General features: G+C 63.3%; 2 protein-coding genes across 2 annotated transcripts; one reads left to right on the top strand and one right to left on the bottom strand.

The window, feature by feature from the left end:
• Positions 1 to 702: 702 nt before the first annotated feature.
• On the bottom strand, positions 703 to 4,724 carry MRPS11 (mitochondrial ribosomal protein S11). The gene is made up of 6 exons (XM_055141839.1): positions 4,469 to 4,724; positions 3,662 to 3,760; positions 2,363 to 2,461; positions 1,958 to 2,087; positions 1,296 to 1,361; positions 703 to 885 (listed from the first exon to the last, which is right to left on the bottom strand). Exons 1-6 carry the CDS (start codon positions 4,507 to 4,509, stop codon positions 778 to 780), a joined length of 543 nt encoding a protein of 180 aa, XP_054997814.1. The 5' UTR covers positions 4,510 to 4,724; the 3' UTR covers positions 703 to 777.
• Positions 4,725 to 4,752: 28 nt separating this feature from the next.
• MRPL46 (mitochondrial ribosomal protein L46) lies at positions 4,753 to 9,631 on the top strand. Its single transcript, XM_004617528.2, has 4 exons — positions 4,753 to 4,968; positions 5,278 to 5,467; positions 5,706 to 5,879; positions 9,289 to 9,631. Exons 1-4 carry the CDS (start codon positions 4,786 to 4,788, stop codon positions 9,537 to 9,539), a joined length of 798 nt encoding a protein of 265 aa, XP_004617585.2. The 5' UTR covers positions 4,753 to 4,785; the 3' UTR covers positions 9,540 to 9,631.
• Positions 9,632 to 22,813: the final 13,182 nt, after the last annotated feature.

Genomic DNA, 22,813 nt, shown 5'->3' on the forward strand with positions numbered 1-22,813 from the left:
TGGGGCAGAAGGGTAGGGAGACACGGAGCTGATGAGGGGGAGGGAGAGACGGATGGAGGGAGACAGTGAGGGGGGACAGGGATAAAGGAAGAGAGAGAGGCAGAGAGAGGGGCGGAGAGGGAGGGGAGAAATGAGAGGGAGAAGCCAGGGACAGTGCAGGGATGCACAAGCTCATGTCCGACTGGGGGGGTGGTGGCAGACCTGGGTGCGCCACCTGCTGGGGCCTATGGGGACCTGCCCTGCCCTGCCCCACCCCCATGGAGCTACACTCTGGCCCTCCCCACGATGTTTTTTGGGAGGATTCTTTTTCTCTGCTCTGCTGCATTGTCACTTCACCGGGATCTGGGTGGCTGCTTAGGGGACCCTGGCTGAGGATGGCCTCACTGGGGCTGCCGACTGGGAGGCTCCACATCGGTGCTCCCTCCAGAGCGTCCCAGAGGCAGAAGTGATCCCAGGGGGACTGTGTTGGGACGCCGCTGGAGACACCGCCTTGGTCCAGGGGTTCAGACATCCCTGTCTGCAGGGCACGGGGACTCCTTCCCTGCCCTGACTGGGCTCGGGGATCACTCCTGGCAATGTTTAGGGGCACAAACCGGGCAAGTGCCTCATCCCATACTGATGGCCGTGGCCTTTGGCTGGTCTTTCTGCTGCTTGTGTCCCCCACAGCAGGACAGGGCAGGCACGAGTGACTGGAAGCAGACAGCGGGTGGCAGTCTTTATTTCCCGGGTGGGGGCTCTGTATTTCTCACACGGGGGAAGCTTTAGGGTGTCGGAGCCTCATAGCCTCCGTGCCTTCCGGGGGCGGCAGCCATTGTGCGGGATGGGGGTGTTGTCTGTGATGGAGATCACTTCCAGGCCCCCCATAGTCAGGCCCTTGATGGCAGACTGGAAGAGAGAAAGGATGGTGGGTGACCCGCCAGCCCGGAGCCCCCCATGCTCCACTACAGGCAGCCCCTTTTGGCACGCAGGGCAGGTCCCCCAGCAGATAGCGTGGGACTCCGGGGGCTGGAGCAATAGCACAGCGGGTAGGGCATTTGCCTTGCACGCGGCCTGGCCCGGGTTCGATTCCCAGCATCCCATATGGTCCCCTGAGCACTGCCAGGGGTTAATTCCTGAGTGCAGAGCCAGGAGTAACCCCTGTGCATCGCTGGGTGTGACCCAAAAAGCAAAAAAAAAAAAAAAAAAGATAGCGTGGGACTCCATGATCCAGATGGACGTGCATAGGAAGCCCAGGGTCCCTGTACAGCAGCCCCCGACTCTGCTTGACACCCTGGACACGCAGTGGCCTCACTCACCAAGCGCCCTGGTCCCAGGCCCTTGACCACGACTCGGATGTGGGTCACGCCCTTGCCAAGAGCTTTCTGGAGAGGAGAGCGGTGGGTCAGGGTCAGCACAATCCCTCTCTGAGCCCAGCAGCACTGCCACCTGCTGGACAGTCCGCAACACGGCACCCGGCAAGGACTCAGGACAGGGGCTGGGGGTGCTTGATACTTTGTGACTTTTCAGTGATAGTTACTAAGCGGTGCTTCAGTAGTTACTAAATGATGCTTAAGCAACAGTTACTGATCAGTGTTTCATTAAATTACTAAGTGGTGCTTTAGTAGTTACTTGGTGAAGCTTGAGGAACAGTTACCATGCTTAAGTAATGGCCACTTTCTCTCTGGACCAGAAGCTACTGGATGTCATCACAGATCACCTAAACTTCCTTCAAATGCCCCCTGGGTCCCTCCACCCACATTCAGGTCAAGACTACTTGGACCCCACGGATCCTTAAGGGTTTCTGAGGTGCAGGCTGTCCAGACCCACGGGGCCAAGTATGTGGGGCCCCACCTCCCTGTGCCCGGCACCCCTCCCTGCCGTCTTGGGGTGGAGGCTCTCAAGCTTGCACTATGCGGCCCTCTCCCAGGCCAGGCCAGGGGTACCCAGTTCTAGGAGCGCCTTCCCTTGCCCCGCTCACCGCTGCGGCCGCAATGCCTGCTGTCTGCGCTGCAATGCCGGTGCCCTTCTTGGCATTCCGGAAGCCCTCGGTGCCACAGGACGTGCGGGCCAGGGGCTGGTTGGCGGCGGAGACCACCTGGATCTGTGTGCTGTGTGCAGAGAAGGCAGGAGGGCCGAGATCCGGCCGTTCCACTCTGGGCCCTCACCCACCCGCAGGGCTCCAGAGTGTCCTCCTGGGCTGTGAGCCTTTGAGCTGGGCAGACATGGTGCCTGAGTTCCTGCTGCAAGTGCCAGGGAAGGTGGACTCAGGCCCTGGATGTTGGGAGACTGAGAGCCTTCCAGTGGAGGGGCAGCAGGTGAGGGTCCCCAAGAACTCTTCTAAGAGTCACCCCATGAGCCTGTGGCGGACGCCCTCCCGACTCACTTGTTGTGGGAGGCCTTGATGTGTGCGATGGGGATCTCCTCGAACTTCCTGCCCGCCCACCGCAGCGGGCTCTCTTGCCCGGGCACCGGCGGGTAGATGCTGCAACAAGAAGGGGTGCGCGGGGCACGTTCCCCACTGTGGCCTGAGACAGACTCTCAGGACAAGTGGCATCACCTGAGTCCAGCCTGTCCTGCCTCGGATGTGGGGCTCGTCAGTGGAGACCCTGGCTCGCACCCCACCAACGCCCCCATGAACAGCTGGGATCTTCCCAGTGGATGCAGGATAGTTCTCAGTGTGCAGAGGAATAAGGAACCCGCAGAGGCCTCCCTCCTCCTGTCCACGGCCTTCCAGATACCAGGAAGATCCTTTCAAGCCTTGTTTCATTAGCCGCTGGCCCCCTCGCAAATCCCCACCTCCCCCTCTTCTCACCTTGCTGATCGCTCTGGTAAGCCCCAACACCTGGGTTAAAGGGAGACCTCTCAGCCCCCCATGGCACACGCTGACACAGCTGCCCAGTGGCCCTGTAGCTGTGCCCACTGATCTACTGTCATTCTCGGACAAGATTCCTGCACCCAGTCTCTGTCCTCTGGATGCTGACCCCTACAGTGCCAAGGGGCAGATGGCCGTGACCAGGTGTGCCTCTGTCCCCTTCTCGCTGCACACTGGTGCCTGCTCTTCCTTCTAAATACCAAACCTGGGGGGCTGGAGCAATAGCACAGCGGGGAGGGCGTTTGCCTTGCACACGGCTGACCAGGGTTCGATCCCTGGCATCCCATATGGTCCCCCAAGCACTGCCAGGAGCAATTCCTGAGTGCAAAGCCAGGAGTAACCCCTGAGCATCGCTGGGTGTGACCCAAAAAGCAAAAATAAATAAATAAATAAATAAATAAATAAATAAATAAATAAAGACCAAACCCGGCCACCACCTGCTACATGTCCTGGTTAGGGATTTCCACCTGGAACCCGAGCTTGCAGGGGTGCTGGGCTTTTGGTCTTGGGGCGCTGCTGTGCCCAGCACCTGGCAAAGGACTTCTGCAGCTGGGGGCTCTGGGACAGGGCCAAACCCGGGGTGCGTGCGCCCCTCCGCACGTGTCTCCTCACCTTGCCAGCCACAAGTGCCACCTGCACCCCTGGGTCCAGCTCTGCCCAATGAGCCCTTCCCACCTCGTCCCACCCAGCACCACGGCAGCAGAGTCTGCTCTCATCACTTGGGGGGCGCGAGGGGTTCTGCCCTAGCGGCCCAGGAAGGAGAGCCCCGCGTGCACGGGACCGGGCCGGGGCGACCGCACCCGCGCCCACCTGAAGCTGCCGCGGCTGGAGTCCGCAGGCGTGTCTGCGATGAGCTCCGGGGCCGCGGAGTCCTGCGAGCCGTGCAGGGAGCGGGTGGCGGCAGCGAGCCTGCGGGCGAGAGCGCGGTGAGGGGGTCCCGGGCGCGGTGAGGGGGTCCCGGGCGCGGTGAGGGGGTCCCGGGCGCGGGAAGGGGGGTCCCGGGCGCGGTGAGGGGGTCCCGGGCGCGGGAAGGGGGGTCCCGGGCGCGGTGAGGGGGTCCCGGGCGCGGGAAGGGGGTCCCGGGCGCGGGAAGGGGGGTCCCGGGCGCGGTGAGGGGGTCCCGGGCGCGGGAAGGGGGGTCCCGGGCGCGGTGAGGGGGTCCCGGGCGCGGGAAGGGGGGTCCCGGGCGCGGGAAGGGGGGTCCCGGGCGCGGTGAGGGGGTCCCGGGCGCGGGAAGGGGGGTCCCGGGCGCGGTGAGGGGGTCCCGGGCGCGGGAAGGGGGGTCCCGGGCGCGGTGAGGGGGTCCCGGGCGCGGGAAGGGGGTCCCGGGCGCGGGAAGGGGGGTCCCGGGCGCGGTGAGGGGGTCCCGGGCGCGGGAAGGGGGGTCCCGGGCGCGGTGAGGGGGTCCCGGGCGCGGGAAGGGGGGTCCCGGGCGCGGGAAGGGGGGTCCCGGGCGCGGTGAGGGGGTCCCGGGCGCGGGAAGGGGGGTCCCGGGCGCGGTGAGGGGGTCCCGGGCGCGGTGAGGGGGTCCCGGGCGCGGTGAGGGGGGTCCCGGGCGCGCGGGAGGGTGCTGAGCACCCGCGGGGCCCGGGGGTCGGAGGCGCCGCGCCCACTCACCGGCTTGCCGCGCGGGCGCCCGCGTTCCTCAGCGCCTGCATGACCCGCTCGGGTGACCCCGACCGGCTGCCGTCCTTGGGGGCCCCCCGCTCTCGCCGGCGACGGCCGCTCCCCGCCTCGAGCGCCTCGTCACGGCCTCGCTCCGAGCCTCGACCGGGCACCGGCGCCCTAACGGTCACCGTGTCCGCCCCTCCCGGCCGGGATGGTTGGGCCCGGCACTTCCGGGGCGGGGCCGCCCGCGTGACCGCGACCCGGGGTCACGTGGCCCCGCACCGGGGCCTTCTGGGAGCCGCGCGGCCTCCTGGGAGGCCGGGAAGATGGCGGCGCCCGTGCGCGCGGCTCTGCTGCGGGCGGCCGCGGGCTGGCGGCGGCCGGACGGGCGCGGGGCGTGCAGCGGGGCTCCGTGGCGCCTGTGGGGCGCGCTGTGCCTGCAGCGGCCGCCGCGGGTCTCGAAGCCGCTGACCCCCTTGCAGGAGGAGGTGGCGGCGCTGCTGCAGCAGGTGCGTGCGGCCCGAGCGAGCGGCGTTTGCGCCGGCCCCAGAGGGGGTGGGGCGACGTATTCCCAGCGGGCCGGGTGCATGCTCGCACCCCTGACTCACCGCTGGCTTCCTGTCCGAGCCCCCCACGGTGACTCCCAGCCTTTGTTCGCGCTCTAGGTTTTGCAGGCGTGTCTGGTTAGGGCGGCTTATGCACGTCCTGGTCTGTCCCAGGCGCCGGCTCGTTGATTCTCCCGGGGGGCGGGGGGGGTGCGCTTATGCCTTTACTTTCCCTCGTCGTGAGCGAGCCTCTCGCCCCTGTGACGTCTGCAGATCGAGGTAGAGAGAAGCCTGTACTCAGACCACGAGCTGCGCGCGCTGGAGGAAGCCCGGCGACTGGCGAAGAAGAGAGAGGACCTTTCTGACGACGAGGACGGCGAGCAGGACATCCTGCTGGTGCAGGACCTGGAAGATGCCTGGGAGCAGAAATTCCTGCAGTTCCGGCCCGGAGCCCGCACGACAGGTGTGTGATCTCTGGCCAGCAGCAGGGATGTGGGGCGCCAGGTCCCCCCAGGGCTGCTGCTGCTAGCTCTCGCTTTGTGTTTTATTGAACAAACTGTCACAAGGGTGAAAACCTTCCTGGTGGGAGAACGATCAGTCCCTTCCCTGCCCCTCCCCTCTTCCCAGCCTTGCCCGAGAGCACCGTGAGGGTGTGGTTCGGAGCCCCTGAGAGCAGCCTCCTCATCCCCTTCTCTTCCCAGATGCCGATAAGAAGAACGACCGCACCTCGCTGCAGCGGCAGCTGGACCGGAACCTTGTCCTGTTGGTCAAAGAGAAGCTGGGGGACCAGGAGGTGTGGGTGTTGCCCCACGCGGAGTGGCAGCCCGGAGAGACCCTGCGGGGCACGGCTGAGCGGGTCCTGGGCTCGCTGGCAGGTGAGTCCCCTGCGCCCTGCAGGCCCCGCACTCAGCGTCCCTGTTAGGCTGCGAGCAACCAGATGCGGCTCCACTGTGAGCGAGAGAGCTTCAGAGGGCTGTGGGGGTGCCCTAGATTAGGGGCTGCTCTGGGGGCTTTATTATTATTTTTTATTTCTATAAGTTTGTTCACAGTAATTTATTACATTCAATATTCCAACATCAATCAGCACCATTACACCTTACCACCCTAAGGGGTTTGGATGGGCTGCGGGATGCCCTGAGGGGAGGGGCTGCCCTGGGAAGGACGGCTATGTCTAGTGCCTGGGAGACGGGCTTTCCTGCCAGACCAACGGCTGGTGCCTAAATTCAGCGAGGGGGACGTTTTCAGGGGTGCTGCTTCCCCTCTGATCTCAGGAAACTGGCTTGGCCGAGCTCCTGAGGCTTCCGTTCAGCCTTACGGACCCAGGCTGGAGTGGGCGCGCTGACATCTGCGTGCACTTGGTCGGTGGTCAGCTCGGACTGCGGGGGTCAGGAGAGCGTCCGTCCACCTGTCCGTCCTATAGGGGTTCTGGGTTCGGTGCTGGGGGAGCTGCTCTAGCTGTCTGTTCTCTCTCTGGCTTCTTGGCGTCTGGTGCTGCTCTCTGGTGTCAGCTGTGCAGGGTGCCAGGCTCGGCCCTGGCCCAGCACAGAGACTCCATGTGGCTCTGGGTCAGGTGCTTTGGAGGGATGGTTCTGTGTGTTGTTAGGTGCCTTGCTAGCGTCTCTGAGCTCAGACCCACCCACACCCACAGTAACAACCAAAAACTGACCTTGGGTGCCAGTGGGCCACAGGACAGTGCAGGGGAATGAGAGCCTGGGGTTGCTGATGTGGCTCCCAGCTGAGCTGCCGTCACTTCCCTGTCCTCTCACTTAGACCTGCCAGGACTTGCTTTTGGAAACGGATCCCGTCACCCCCACTGAGAAGTCTTCCAGGGTTACCCACTGACTCTCAGGCTTGTCCTGTACTCCTCCCCTGGGTCCCGAGCTTCCTGTCTCCAGCCCTGCTGCTCACGGCCATGTGTTCTGGGAGGCCGGGCTCATCCCAGACAGAGCGCTGTCTTGCCCCTGGTCTCGGCGCTGGTGTGCTAACTCAGCTCTTGTCGGTCACTCTAGAGGGGCACTAGGGACAGTCTTCTCAGCAGGGTTGGGGGGTGCTTTGCTGGCTGTCAGGGTCAGGCCTTGCTTGGTGACAGTATGCATGGCTGTCGTGGACATGTAGAACCCCCCTGCTCCTCCCCCAGTGCATGTCCTTTGTGCTCCTCTGCACCCGTACATGCCCTTCCGCTGCGCACATGCTCCTCCCCCACACGCTCTCTCTGTGGGTCTTCCTCAGCCCAGCCATGTTCTCAGTCCAGGCCCCCAGACATGCTCGGACTCAGGGCACAGGCTCCAGGAGATGGCCCCTAGACTGAGGGCAGAGGCTCCAGAGGCAGTTCCAGACTGAGGGCAGAGGCTCCAGAGGCAGTGCCAGCAGAGGCTCCAGCAGGTCGTGAGAGGCTGCTCACCAGTGCACCTCTTACTTGCGGCCGCCACACCATCTGCCAGGTGGACATGCATCTTGTCAGCGTCCATCTCCTTGTTAACAGTTAAGAGTGTTTGTCTCACTGTCGAGGACAGAGCTTCTGGGTAGGGGGATGCCCACCGCTACCCAGGTGGTGTGTAGAAGCAGCGACGTTCCCATCTGTAGGTCAGCACAAAGGCTGGCGTGCTTCTCTAGACACCACAAGAACTTTGAGTGCATGGGAGTATGCATGCACGTGTGCACATATGTGTGTTGTAAGTGCATACATATGCGTGAGTGTGTGTACGTGCGTGCATGTCTGCATGCGTGCATGTGTGCATGAGTGCATGTGTGTGCGCATGTGTGCATGAGTATATGTGTGTGCATGTGTGCATGAGTGCATATGTGTGTGTATGTGTGTGCGTGTGTCTGCGCATTTATTCACAAGGTCTGTCACACTGTAATGCTCTGACCAGTGTGTGGTCTCCCGGGTGGTGGTGTCGGTGCCCTCCCTGCCCCTCTGTGCTTCCCCAGGGGATTCCATGTCTGGAATGCTCAGCTTCTCCACGTTGACTTGCTCCATCAGGGGTGCTGTGGGCACAGGCCCACAGGTGAGGGGGGCCGAAGAGAGTCCTGAGGTGAGCCCACGTGTGCCCCAGCAGAGGCAGCGGGAACGTGTCCCGCCATAGGACGGTCTCTGCGAATGGTGCTGGGGAGACCGGGCAGCACCCCAGGGAAGCATAGGGACCCACGAGCCCCAGGCAGCAACGGACTGAGATGGACTCTTGGCTGAGAGGGACAGGGCGCTAGTCCAGTGAAGCAGCGCCCAGCGTTGCTCTTGCCTGAAGCCAGGAGCGGAGGCCAGGCGGGGCCCCCACTCTCGCAGGCAGTAGCTGCTGTGCGTCGCAGGGAGAGCGCCCTCAGAGCAGGTTCGCGGGAGGAGCGGGTCTGAGAGGGGCTCCTGCACAGAGTCAGCACGACGCTCAGAACGCTCCAGCAGAGACAGTGACAAAGCAGGTGGTAGAGGAGGGTGCAGGTGCCCCCCCGGCAGACAGGCAGGGGACGAGCCTGTCCCCCTCAGGAGGGAGCTGCACCCTTGCCCTGCCAGCGGGCATGGGATCATATGAGACAGCTGGTGGCACGGAGAGACGGGAGCCCAGGGCCTGCCGGGAATTTCAGGGACCCGCTTCTGGGCATTGTTGGAAGGGGGCCTTCCCTCACACGCAGAAACGGGAGTGTGGGGCCGGAGAGAGACAGCGGGGAGGGTGCTTGCCTGCACGTAGCCCGGGGTCCCCCAAACGCCACCGGGAGTAATTCCTGAGTGCAGAGCCAGAAGTCAGCCCTGAGCATTGCCCCTGGTGTGACCCAAACCCTGCCCCCCCCAAAAAAAAAAAAACCCAAACCAAAAAAAAATGCCCAAGACCCGTGAGGTCACCTGTCTTTCATGAACGGGGAATGTTTCTGTGCCCACATCTGCGGTTTCTCTGATGCCACTTTGGATGTGAGACTGGGACCCTGGTCTCAGGGCCCAGTTTCATGCCCCTGCCCCCCGTCCCAGCCCTCCCGGCGTGCTGAGTGCTAAAGCCGGTTCCTCCAGTGTGTGAAGTGCTGGCTCGTACACAGCTTCCCCCCACATTCTCTCAGCCTCGGGGCGCACCCGTTAGCATTGTTCTTGCTGTCACTCTGCAGACCTCGTCATGGACCCTTGTCCTTGCTCTGCCCCAGACACTCCTTGCCAAGAACTTGGCTCCTCAGACATGCCGGGCCGGGGCCTGATCTGAAAGCATCACCGGGACGGCTCTCCATGACGCCGTCGAGGATTCTGGGGGTCGGGGCCCACCGGTGGCCATTTCCTCATCTTGCCGTTCTGTTTTCTCTCCCCTGCAGAGAACAAGGTGGAGGCCAAGTTCCTGGGCAATGCGCCTTGCGGCCACTACAAGTTCAAGCTCCCCCAGGCCGTGCGCTCAGAGAGGAGCGTCGGGGGCCACGTCTTCTTCTTTAAAGCGCTTCTGCTCTCGGGACACGTGGCCCTGGCTGGGGCCCAGCGGCCCCACGTGTGGGTCAGCAAGGAGGAGCTGGGGGACTACTTGAAGCCCAAGTACCTGGCCCAGGTGCGACGATTCCTCCTGGACCTCTGAGGGCCCCAGGACACCCGAGTGGCCCTGAGTGTGCCGGACGCTGGGAGCTGCAGGCTCGAGCAATAAACGCTTCACCCGGTGCCCTTCCCCGAGCCGCGGGCCTGGACTGCTCCCTGGGTCCCCCGCGCCCCCGCAACATGCTGCTCCGTGGCTTCTCGCCGCCCCGTCTCCTTTCTCTGTCAAGGGGAGATACGTCAAATGTGGTCTTGGCAATGGCACCTTCTCCTGGTGCCGGGACTGTCCTGGGGCACCCCCACCTGGGGATACGAATCATTCTCTCACTCACTCAGGCCGCCACTCCCACTATTTTGTTTGTTTGTTTCTTTCATCCTTTCATGCTCCAGGATTAGACCCAGGCCTTCTGCACACGGAACTTGTGCATGAGCCCTGTGTAGCTGGGGACCAGTTCAGGGGTGGGGGCAGAGCTGTAAGCCCTCAGGCGGGACGGGGCTGCTGCTGGGGGCCCCCCTTCTCCCCCCACCTCCTTCCACGTGGGAAAGGGGGAGGGCGGCATGACTGTCCGTAGACGGGCTCGTTCCCTGTGGGGTCCAATAAAGCGCCTGGCAAACAGAAGAGAGGCTGGGCCCAGCACGAGGGGGCCGGCTGGGTTCCTCTCCACTCTGGGGGGAGGGTGGGGGACGGGCAGGCCCGGGGTCAGCGCCAGAGCCCTCATCCTTGTGGAGGCCCCTGTTTCCTGGGTCCCCCTGAGTGTGGCTGCAGGGGCACGGCCCTCTGGGGAAAGCCGCAGGGTGGGGCCACACCTGGCAGTGCTCAGGCCTTCCTCCTGGGTCAGGGGTCACTGCTAGTGGGGCTTGGGGGACCATATGTTGGCCTGTGTGCCAGGCCGGTGCCCTCCTGGCTGTGTTCATACCCACCTGCAGGCGGGCCCAGCTTCTCGCCGGCCAGGGCCACGGCACCAGACCTTGATGGGGACAGCTACTATGGAGCAGATGCTCTCCTGGGGCCCTTGGAGGCTGGGCGCCAGGGGCACCCCACAGCCTGAGCAGCTGTGCCCAGGACGCAGGCTTCCACCCTCTCTGGGCTCTGGGCATGCGCACGGGCTTGAGATTCCCAGCACGGCCCGCGCCTAGGCCTGTTGGCATTCTCCTCACACTTCCCACCCCCCTCCCCTCCAGCCGCATGCAGACCCTCGGGGCCGGCCCCCACACCCCAGGCCACCTTAGCCGCCTGTAGGCACACACCACACACACCGAGTGGGGCCTCAGTCTGTCGCTCACATCTGCATCCTGCCCTCCCCCCTGCTGCACTCTGCAGAGCACGTGTGTGCACGCGTGTGCTGATGTATGCCTCTGTGCTCCCTGTGTATGTGTGCACTGTGCACGTATGTGCATGGGTGTGCTGGGAGCCCAGCCCATGTGGAGGTAGGAGCTGGCCTGTCTTTCCTGGCTCAGGCCCTGCCCACCCCCGCAGTGGCCTCCACCCTGTGCTGCTGTGCGGCATCCGCCTCCCGGCCCCACTCTGCTTCCTGACGCCCGGTCAGCCCCTCCCTCAGTGCTCCTGTCCCTGCGGGCCCAGCAAATTCTCTTTGTGGGGTCAGGGGTGTGTCACCCCTACCCTGCTCTGGAGTTTCTCTGCTTGTGCTGGAACCAGAGGACTCTGGCCCCTCTTGGGGGTCACACGTGTTGTCAGCCCTGCCTCTGGGGGCGGGGATGGCCCTCCAGGCAGGTCGCATGGACACGCCCACCTTCCTGGCCTCCTGTGTCACTAGATGCCCAGCAGGCGGCAGCTCTGTGCTCTGGCTCTGAATCTTGGGGAACCTGCCCTCAGGGCTGCTGGCCCAGCACCTGCCGCGCCCGCGCGCGCTGGGCGCTGGTGGCGTCTGAGGCTGGACGGGACTGCAGGCCACCCCCATGGGGGGTGTGGCCACCATCCTGACCCGGCAGTTCCCACGCTGTCCACAGGGGGGCGCCACACACAAACACATGCCCCCCTTAGTTGCTGCCGGCCACTCTGGAGTCAGGACCTGCACGTCAGAGTGGGGGTGGACACAGGCGGCCATCGCGGGGACCCCACCCTAGATCTCTACTTGGTGCCCAGAAAGGGCAGTGCTGTGAAGACGAGCCTAGTGGGCAGCAGGGAAGTGACCAGCAGCTGCCCCCTCCTCAGGGGGGGGCCCAGAAGCGGTGATGCTGACGACCCACCTGATGTGGGGAGCAGCTGGTACCCCTGCCTCCCCCTCCTCTCACCTTCGGGGTCCCCAGGCCCAGAGGTGGTTAGTCTTTGCCCTCGCACAGCCACAGGCAAGGGCCCCAGCAGGACTACTGGCCTCGGTACCGACCCCACCGTGGCCCAGGAGAGCTAACGGCCCTGTCCACGGCAGGGGCCAGTGTGCCTGTCCAGAGGAGCACACGCTCTCCCCAGCTCACGGGTTCTGCGGGAATGAGATTGCCGTTATCTCCCAGCATCTGCCCAGGCTGGCGCAGGAGCTTCCGGCCCCTCGTGCTGGAGCACCGGGCAGTCCCAGAAACCAGCTCAGCATCCGGGCCAGCACCCCATCCTCTTTCTCACCCTCCTGGCCTCTGCTGGCCCGCCCATGGGAGGAGGCTAGGGTGCCTTGTCACCACCCAGACTCCGCCTCCCTCAGACTGGAGCTCTTAGGATCAGGATGGGGTAGGGGTGGGTGGGCGGGGGGGTTGCTAGGAGAACACATTTGCAAACTCCAGGCGCCAGCCAGGATCAGGTTGGTTTGGGGGAGTCAGTTCAGACCTGCAGGGTTCCCTGGGGTCTTGCCTAACATGCCCGGGGGGACCCTGGACACAGCCAGAGGCCCAGGGGGTCTGGGAGAGCAGCCCGGGGGCTCCCGCACGCTGGGCTGCAGCCGGGAACGCACGCCAGCCCCACGGCCACCTGTGCTCAGGGCGTCTGCCAGGAGACGAGTGTGCCCGGTTCTCGGCGGCAAATATAGAAGAAAGCAGGGGCTGGGAAGGCGCTCGTGCCCCCGCCAGCCCTGCTCATATTTTGTTTCTGCTCCCCCGCCCCCCACTGTGGTGGTTCCCCACAGCGAAGTGGCTTTTAATTTTTTAATTCATTCTTCATCAAAAATTCACTTTGGTACAGAGTGCATACAAAATTCAGAAGTTAGGAGGGTGTTGCCGCCCCCCAATTCCCTTCCTGGAAGGCCTCCTGCCCCCGCGTTCCTCCCAAGCTAATCAATGCGCATCTAAGTAGATGCGGGCCTGTTCTTTCATTTCTCAACACGCTCCGCTTTCCCACACGCTCACTCGGGCTTCAGGCGCGGGGGTAGGTGTTAAAGGGCGCGTGGTACGGGCAGCCCATCTGACCTCCCTGCCCCGTGACACCAGCATCGTGGACACAGCCCATTCCACGCAGGGCTGACCCACCCTTGGGATCCTTGCAGTTCTGTGTCTGTTAGAGCCCCGTGTGTTGGGGTGGAAGCAGGGTGAGTGTCGTACTCTTGTCCTCTCACCAGCCTGACTGTCTGCTGTCAGCCCTGCCCGCTTGCTCGCTCTGGCAGGAAGGGGCTGGCACTGACCCCCACCTTCTCCTCCTGTGCTCCCGGCGCTCCTTGCTGGCCTTGGGCATGGCCCTCATTTTCCTGCTGGGCGTGGCTGATCCACATCAAGGAGAGAGGCTCATATCTGGGGTTCCATTCCAGTCACTTCCATGGGGCTTTCTCTCTGTAGGGTTCTGTTTGTGGTTTCAGGACCAAGGCTGGGTTTTGTGTGTGTGTGTGTGTGTGTATTTAGTGTGATCACTTTTTTTTGTGTGTGGGGGGTGGGCACACCAGGTGATGCTCAGGGCTTACTACTGGCTCTGCACTCAGAGAGCTGCATGCCTCTGAGAATTTCATGGGAGTCGGAGAATTTCCCAGAGCTGTCCAGGGCCACTGAGGGGTCAGGGAGCCGGGCTCTGGCCTCCCGCTGCAGGTGTAGGGGCCGGTGTGTGTGCGCACCTGCATGGATATGGAGTGTGAAGGCATGTACATGCAATCATATGTGCACAGATGTATGTGTGTTCTGTGTGTGGGTCTGTGAGTTCACGTGTATGCATGCATGTGAATAGATATGTTTTTGTGAATATGTGTTTGCACGTGTGGGTACATGAGTACAGGCACTTACATGTATGTGCATGGGCACAACTGGGCCAGGGGCACCTACACCTAATCACACATGTATATATGTGTGTTTCAGAGCCCAGATTTATTTATTTCCAGCCTAGTGCAGGCGTGGCGCGAGGCAGCGCTCCCCCTCCCCCCTGCCCCCAGGGCCTCGCTGGCAGCCTTGCCCGGTCACTGTGCTGGAAGCTGCAGGTGGGCCGTGATGGGGCCTCTCGCCCCTGGGAGCCCCCTCGGGGACCAGGGTGCTTCTTCCAGTGAGTGTGGGTATGAGAGCCTAGGGCTGCGGCTGAGCCTCGGGGGGCCGCCTTGGGGCCTGTCCCCTCTTCTCCCCCTCCCCCCCAGGCCCTGCCACCCAGGACATCAGGGGATAACTTGATTTTCTGAGCTGGCTGAGGATCCCTCTCAAAATAGAACGCCCAGGGCCCCTGCATGGAGGCCGGCTGTCTGGGTCGGGCGGGTAATGAGGACTAACGAGGGCTGATGGGGGTTCATGGCCCCGAGCCGCCTGGCACAGGGGTGTGTGGGGGGGGTGGTGTCGCCAGCCTAATGCTCTCAGCAGGCAGATCCTCGCAGATAAGGGAGGGCAGAGCAGCGCAGAGCACCACTCCTGGTGAGTAGCAGGTCCCGCCAGAGGCCCCGCATGGAACTTTCTAGAGGGTGCCCGGGCAGTAAGCACCGTGTCGGCCCCGGGAAAGGAGGTCAGTAGGTCAGGGGGCAGGGTCAGTACCGGCCCAGCGGAGTTCCAGACAGCCGGGAAAGGAGAGGGAGGTGTGGGTTTGGCTCGGGAGGGACGCGGGAGAGAGCATGCACATCCTCACCGGCGTGTCCTCTGCCCCGGAATTCCAAGTGTGGCCCCGTGAATGAGTGGACCTTACTGTCCTGGGGAGGCCAAAAATGGGGCTGGGCAACCCCTCTCCGGCAGGCCCCTGGCTCCATCTTCCCGCGAAAACCAAGGGGCTGGAGAAGCAGGAGACCCCCTGAAGGCGGTGGCTGGCCCGCATGAGACTTAGCTGCAGCCGCCTCGGTGGGCCGCCGGGCTCTGCTCGCCTGGCTGCGCCCAAACGGGCTTCTTGCCTTTCCTTCTTTGTTTTGACCTTGGGGTCACACTGATGGTGCTCAGGGCTTAGTCCTGGCTCTGCACTTGGGATCACTCCTGGCAGGGCTCAGGGGGCCCTACGGGGAGTCAGGGAATCAAACTCGGCCCACGTGCAGGGCAAGGCTCTCCCCGCTGTCCTGTTGCTCTGACCCCCCCCCCCCAAGATTTCTTTGTTGCTGCTAGCAAAGCCACTCTGGGGGCTGGGAGGGGGCTTCCACCGTCCCTGGAGCAGAGGAGGGTGGTCCCACCACTCTCCCCAGCGGAACCCAGAGGGCGTGGCCCTGCCGCAGCTGATGGTGGGGGTGGGGATTCTCCTATATCCGGTGCCCTGAACCCACGCCGGCTCACACCTAAACCCAGAAGTTCTGGAGGGAAAGCTGCCTTTGTCTGGGGATGTGCAAGCTGGCGCGTGAGGGTATGCCGGGACCCCGTGGCTCCCCCACCAGCTGTCCAGTATTTCAGGCAGAAGCCCACCCATGCCTGCCTCTAGCGAGCGGGACAGGCAGGGCACGGCCCCTGTGGGGTGCTGGCGGTGAACCCCGGGCTGGCCGCGTGCATGGCCAGGCCCTCCCGCTGTCCTGTCTCACCGCCCCCCGCCACTTTTCTGTACTTGGCTGCTGCCGTCTTTGCTCCGGGTTTCCGGCTGTCTCTCCCTGCAGCTGCGGGACCCTCTGGCCACCTCGATTTCGTCCCCTCACTGGACTCCCAGCAGGCCTGGCTCAGCTGAGCTGGGGTGCAGCCCAGCTGGGGGGAAACGCAGCAAGTGGGAAATGCAGGTTCTTGGGCCCCCAGAGCTGCCCAGACACTCTGGGGAGGGGCCCAGCGCGGGGCCTCAGGTCACTGTGCTGCGGGTGGAAGGGGGCCAGGCCCAGCCGTTTGAGAGGCTCCTGGGTTGTGGGCAGCTTAGTTCCCCCCATTGTGTGCTGCCCACCTGGTCCCCGACACGGCCTGGGAGGCCTGGCTGGCCCTGGACGCTGGTGCTGGCTGTGTGTGTTTGTGTGTCCCTGTGTGTGTTTGTGTGTATGTCGCCGTGTGTGTTTGTATGTCTCAGTGCATGTTCCTTTGTGAGTGTCTCTGTGTGTGTGTGCCTGTGTTTATGTGTGTCTCAGTGTGTCTCTCTGTGTTTTTGTGTTTGTGTGTGTTGTATTTCTGTCTGTGTTTGTGTGTCTCTGTGTGTGTTTTCGTGTGTGTCTTTGTGTCTCTGTGTGTCTCTGTGTGTACCCCCTATACACACACACGCACACGCACACACACGTGTACCTGTACACAGGCCGAGCGCGGCAGAGAGGCAGAAAGTGCCTGGGCTGGTGCGCAATCCGGCTCCCTCTCCCAGGCACGGTTGCTGCCCCTGCCCTACTCTGTGTGCAGCTGCCTGAGCCCCCCAGCCTTGGTCCCTGCAGTCCCAGTGTTAGGGGCGGGCCCTGGGGTGCTCCTTCTCTGGCTGTGAGTAGCTGGGGAGAGGCAGCAGCTGGTAGGGACCCACCGGAGTCTCCCGGCTCGGAGTTCTGGGGAAGGACAGCTGGGCCGTGAGTGGGCGTGGGGAGCCGCGTGCATCTGGGCTTGTAAACACGGACCTGATCCGTTCTGGGTGGGCGCGGGCTGGGGAGAGCGCCGTAGCTTCTGCTGGCACTGCCAGGCATTTGGAGCCATTTGCGAGATTGCTCAGACTTACACAGTGGGAGGCTCTTTTTAGCTCCACTTGGCGGTGGCGTGGGGGGAGGGGGGTGGGACTGGGACCAGCTGAGCACCCTCGGAACCGTCAGGGAAGGTGGGTCGGTCTTTACACACCCCTGAGTGGCAGTAGCAGGGAGGGGAGGAGGGAGAGAGAGGAGAGAGCGTGAGACAGGGGAGAGCTTGGGGGGGGGGCAGGGAGAGCTCCAGGAGCTGCTCCTGGAAGTCAGGCCCGGCCTGGCCGGAAACTGCCACGGAAGTTGACCTGGAAGTCCCTGGGTTTGAGAGTCAGGGCCTGGGGCCGGGGCCAGAGCGACAGGACCGTGGGGAGAGCGTTTGCCTGGCGCTTGGCTGACCCAGGTTTGATTCCCAGCATCCTATAGGGTCCCCCAAGCACTGCAGGAAGTGATCCCTGAGAGCAGAGCCAGGAGCAAGCCCAGAGCACCGCTAGGTGTGACTCCACACAAAAACAAATAGAAAAGTGTCCACACACAGAGCTCCGCCCACTCACACACAGACCTCTGTCCACTCACACAGCTCTCCGTCCACTCACACAGGAATCTCAGTGTCCACTCACAGTTCTCTGTCCACTCACACTCACAGCTCTCCATTCACTCACACAGTTCCAGTCATTCACACAGTTTGGTGTGCACCCACAGCACTCCGTCCACTCACAGCGCTTCGTCCACTCACACAGTGCTCTGTCCACTCACACAGAGTTCTGCTCAATCACGCAACACACAGCTCCATCCACTCACACAGCTTGGCGTCCACTCAGGCAGATCCCTATGGTCAGTGTGCTGGGCCTTTGTCCCGGGGAGCTGAGGGCTCTGAGTGAGGAGTCAGTCAGCCCCCTTTAGCTGTGGGCACCATGTCCTGTCCCCTTGTCCCTGGATCAGATGACGGTCACTCCCGATGCCAGCCACAGCGGGTGGTAGATGGTGGAGAGCTGGAGCAGGTGACAGCCAGATGGGTGTGTGTGAGTGTACGTACGTGTATGTATGTGTATCTGAAATGGCGTGTTTAAATGTGTGACTGTGTGAATGTGAATGAGTGTGTATGTGAGTGTGAATATGAATGTGTCATTGTGTGTATGTGCATGTGAGTGTATATGTGTGTGAGGGTATGGAACGTATGTGAGTATATGTAACTGTGTTTGAGTGTATGACTGTAGTGTGAGTGTGTGAATGTATATGAGTGTATGAGTGTATGTGAGTGTGTGACTGTGTATGTGTGTGTATGAGTGTGTATGGGTGAGGATATGAGTATGTGTGAATGTGTATATGTGTATGAGTGTGTGAGAGTTGTCTATTTGAGTGTGTGTGAGTATATGTGTGTGTATGTATGTGTGTATGAGGATGTGTGTGTGTGTGTGTGTGTGCGCGCGCATGTGCACTGAGGCTGCTATTTCCACATTGTAAAGAACCCACCTGGTTTTCTGGGGGATCGGGGCTGTGTCTGTATTCTGGGCTCAGGGTCAGGGTTCTGTACTGGGGCACCGGGCCCACTGGGCACCTGCCTTCTCCCCTCTGGAAGCACTGCACCTCCTTCCCTCCTGATGGCCATGGTTTGGGAGGACCTTGGGGTACCCCGCCCGCACCCACCCCCTCCTGCCTTGTTTGTCTGTTCCAGAGATGGACAGTGGAGTCATCTGTGCCCTTCCGCGGTGGGCATCAGCCTGGACTTGCTGTGTCTGGTTACTGAGGGGACCCGCAGAGGAGAGCACGTGGGGTGCCCACTCTCCCTAGAGGGAAACCGAGTCTCCAGGCAGACTTCTGCGGCCCCCAGAGGAGAGGAGCAGTCAACACGGCGAGCCCCGCCCAATCCCCCCTGCCCCCCTCCGTCTCTGGGACAGCAGTTCCTGTGGCGGGTGGGGGCAGAAACCCTCCAGCAGAGGTTTCTGCCTCACCCCTGCTCCCAGCTCCTGTCCACGCCGCCGCCCTGGCTCCCTCTGGCTCGGCCCTGTCAGAGGTTACTGATGGGCTTTCTGTGAGCACTGTGCGTTCCCTGGGTCCCCGCCAGAGCTTCCTGCGCACTGGGCAGCGGGAGAAGAACGCTGGCCTCCCACTGTCCCCCACCCAGCTCACACCTCTGTGTTTCCCCCTGGGAAGTGCGGGGAAGTGCCTGAGGCCCCCAGCAGGGACCCCTGTGGCTTCAGGCCAGGGACCACCCTGGGGCGCCCTGCTTCCCATCCCGCCCCCACCCGCCCCTGTCTGTCTGGCTCAGGACCCCTGGAAGTGCCAGGTGGGCCGAGCCTGACTCCCTCCCAGCCGCAGAGCTGCTGCCTAGGGGCCCCCGTTCCCACAGGGCTGCACCCCAGGACCTGCCCGTCTCTGAGCCTCGGAACCCAGGCTTGGCTCTCTGGCCGACCAGGTTGGCGCCGCAGCCTTACTGGGAGGCCTCTCCTCCCCGCCCCCTCCTGGCCCAGCACCACCCTGGCTGCGGGGGGGGGGGGGGCAAAGCCCTGAGAGAGCCCCGTAATTGCACTGTGGGCTTCCAGCCCTGTGGGGCTGCCTGAGTTAAAGCAGGTTTACATGGCCCCGGAAATGGTTCCAGCCGGTGCCAGCGGGCCCTGAGCTGAACTGCAGGGAGAAGGGAGGAGCTTCCCAAGGACCCCGGAACCTTCTGGCAGCACCTTTCTGGCCTTGTCCAGACTGGAGGGCATGCAGGTTCTGGAACTCTGGAACACCCCCCCCCCCAGCAGTGTACACTTGGCACAGACAGTTAGGGGGGCAGTGACTCTGGGTGGGGCCAGGGGTCCCCGAGACCTCAAGGAAAGTCTGGTGTGTGTGTGTGTGTGTGTGTGTGTGTGTGTGTGTGTGTGTGTGTAAGTAGAGGCCCAGGAGGGCATAGTAGCCGGGTGCAGGAGCAGCCAGGGTTGGCCTCATGGGGACGTTTGTGGGCTGTGGTGGCTGTGGTGGCCGCATCTCTGGTGTTCTAAGGAGCCTTGGGGAGGCGGGTGGGGAGAGTGCGGGACCGGGGAAACAGGAGTGCAGGAGGCCCACAGCCAACCCGCCATCCTGGCTGAGAAGCTTCTAGAACCTGTGGGGTGGTTTCTGCCCGACTGTGAGACGTTTGCAGCTGCTGCCAGGGAGGCAAATCCCTTTTGGCGGCCTGGGAAGGTTTGACTGTCCCGTCTCATCTCTGCGTCCTCAGAGGTGGCCCCGGTGTGCCCGCCTCTGCCTTCTCACACAATGGCCGCGCAGAGTGCCTGGTGGTGTGGGGGCCCGTATGGCCCAGAGGGCCTGGACTGGTGCCCATGTGGCCCCCACCTCTCTCTGGCCTCGAGGGAGGGGCTTGGCCTCGGGCACGTCTGCACATCTGCCGCGCCTGGGGGCTGGGTGCTCTCCTGGGCCACCTCGGGGCTGGAGACCGGCAGCTCCCAGGAAATCCCGTGTCCCAGCTCACGCGAGGCCTCGGGGGGCTCCCGGGAAGAGAGGTGCACCCTTCTTGAGATGCAGCAGGGGGGACCAGATGGACGGAGGCGGCCTCGGGGCTGCGACTGGGTGGACAGAGGATCTGTGATCTGGTGGACAGAATCCTGACCGGTCCAGCGAGAGCCCTTGGACTGCCCAGCTGCCTGTGCTTTTGCTCCCACTGACCACCAGTCTCCCTCGCCCCTGGGCCCCATTCTGTGGTCACCCCGCCCCCACTGGGGCCAGCTCCAGGTGCTGGAGGGGGGGCACACTTCCCCCTGGGCACTTGGCTGGGGGGGGGCGGGGGTAGAAGGGGTGGGGGCCACACTTCCCCCTGGGCACTTGGCTGGGGGGGGGGCGGGGGTAGAAGGGGTGGGGGCCACACTTCCCCCTGGGCACTTGGCTGGGGGGGCGGGGGTAGAAGGGGTGGGGGCCACACTTCCCCCTGGGCACTTGGCTGGGGGGGCGGGGGTAGAAGGGGTGGGGGCCACACTTCCCCCTGGGCACTTGGCTGGAGGGGGTGGGGGTAGAAGGGGTGGGGGCCACACTTCCCCCTGCTCTGATGTTGCCCTCCCTGCTGGCTCGGCCTGTCAGCGCCTCTGGCTCTGCCTGCCCCCAGGTGACGGGGCTGTAATGAGATCCACTCGCCCCAGGCCAGCCAGGCCATTGCATATGCTGTTTCATGGGCCCCCATGAGCTTCAGGCCCTGGGAACTGGGTTGGGGGGAGGGGGGAGGTGCAGTGCGAGGGCTTGGGGACCTGGGGACTCAGGCATGCCCTGACTGGGCCCCCGCCCGGGTGATGTGTCCCCGCACCCATGCAGGTGAGGTGCAGCTTCTCCTGCGCCATCAGTGCGACAACAAGCATGGGAGGTGCTTCCCGATATTGTGATAAGTAATTAGGCAACGTGAGAGGCTCAGGAATTTCTTAGACAAACGCCGCCAGAACCCCCCCACGCAGCTGACTCTCCGGGGACTGTTGTGAAGGAATCCGGGACCCCCATCCTCGCTCACGCCCTCCCCTGGGCTGGTGTGCAGGCAGAGGTGGGGGTCTCCGCCAAGCACATGACGGGTGCGGTTTCTGCTGAGTTGGGGTGCCACCTTGCCCTCGCTCCACCCTGCTGAGGGCTTCTCTCCTGCCTGTTCCTGCCCCAGAGAGACCCGAGGGGTTTCCCCAGAGCACCCTTCCCAACTATTGCATGGGTTCCGGAGGTGCTGGCCTGGTGGGGGGACAGTGGGCAGCAGAGTTAAGCCCATGGCCCAGCCTAGGCCAGTTCCATCTTTGGCCCACGGCCTTGCTCTGCACCCAGCCCTTCCGCCCCAGCTCTGCACCTTCTCTCTCCCCCACCTAATGGTTGCTGCCTTGGCAGGCGAGGCGCTGCCGGGGGCGCTGGGGGCCGCCTAAGGCTCGCCCCCACTCCCGCACTGGCAGGAGGGCCCGTGTTTGCTAATAGGTGTTAAATGGGACCATCAAATTTTAATCAGCTCCTTAATGGAGCCCGGGTCTTGGGGGAGTTCCGAGTCCTGTTGGAGCACGGGCCAAGCAGAGGGGGCCAGCGCGCTGCCTCACAGCCAGAGCTCCTGGGGGGTTCCCAACACCCCAGGGCCTGCATCTGCCCAGCCCCTCTGGTCGCCACCTTGGGCCCGTGTCCTGTGATGGGTCTCTGGTTTCTGCTGGACGGGAGGTGCCGTGTCAGGGAGGTGAGATGCTGGACGTCCCCGCTGGCGGTCAGCACCCCGTCCTCTTCCTGGGCCCTGCAGACCCGTCTCCGGGAGGTGGAGTGGAGGCTGCTTCAGTCAGCACTCCCTTCCCTCCTGTGAATGCTAATCCGAGCTCGAGCCATCCGGGCTGACAAGCTGGCATTTCCACTCCAAACATTCTCCTATAATTAGTCGGTGCGAGTTTTACACACGCATTATCGTAATGCCTTTAAATAAGATCATTGATTATGCCTCTGCATAAGAAGGCGAAATCTTCAGCGTAATTAAAACCAGCCTCCCCGTCCTGGCGCGCTGACAGGTGGACCCCCACAACTGGCGCTCACCTCCCCCCTCAACAGCTCTCCAAGTTCGCTGGGGGGAAATGCCTTTGGGAGAAAATGAGGTTTACCCTTTTGAGGCTTCCAGCTCCGGGGGTTCCCAGCGGGGACCCCCTCAGCTTCCTAGCACAGAAGCCCACTTGGTTTCCGACCAGAGGGCTGGTGGACAGGGGAGACTGAGGCATCAGGGAAGGGTCAGGCTTGGAGTTCATTTCTGGGCTTGAGGCAGGATCTGGCCATCAGGGTAGGGGACTGGAATTAGGAAACTGGCCGCTTGGTTGGGGGGAAGGGAAGGCCTGACATCCCCAGGGGCGGAGTCTACGCATCACCCCGCCCCTTGTGTGGATGGGGCCTTGACCTCGCCCCACCCTTTGTGGGGTGTGGGTGGAGCTTCTGCCTCCCCCACCCCTCGTGGGGTGTGGGTGGAGCCTCTGCCTCCCCCTGACTCTCGTGGGTTGTTGGTGGTGCCAGCAGTAATGCCTCTGGGAGCAGGAGTCAAGGTTCTCGGGACAGGCACATTGGGCCCAGCCCCCTGCACGTGTCCAGAGGGACACGGGCAGGGTGGGCACTGGGTGGCGACAGACCTGGGGGGTGGTGCGCTTCCATTTCTCCTAAGGGGGCAAACAAGTGACTCCAGCCTCCCCCCCCACCTGTTGCCAAAGTCCAGCTCTTGCCAGGAAGTTGAGAGTATGACTAGCTGCAAATGCTCCCAAGGGCGCTCCGACACCCCCTTCCCTGACAGCCCCTCCTGGTCTGTTTCCTGGAAGGGGAAAGGAAGGGAGGGAAGCAGGGGAGCCCAGGGCCGGCCCCTTGGCAGGGCATAGGCTTTGTGTGCGGGCATGCCAGGTCCCCAACGCCATGTCGGCCTTACGTTCCCTCCCAGCCTCCTCCCAAGAAAGAAGGCAGGCGGTGTGTGGGGGGGGCTCCCAGGCCCCTGTGCAGCCTGGCCCTGCCC

This window comes from Sorex araneus, chromosome 6 (genome assembly GCF_027595985.1).
Source record: "Sorex araneus isolate mSorAra2 chromosome 6, mSorAra2.pri, whole genome shotgun sequence".
Lineage (NCBI taxonomy): Eukaryota > Metazoa > Chordata > Mammalia > Eulipotyphla > Soricidae > Sorex > Sorex araneus.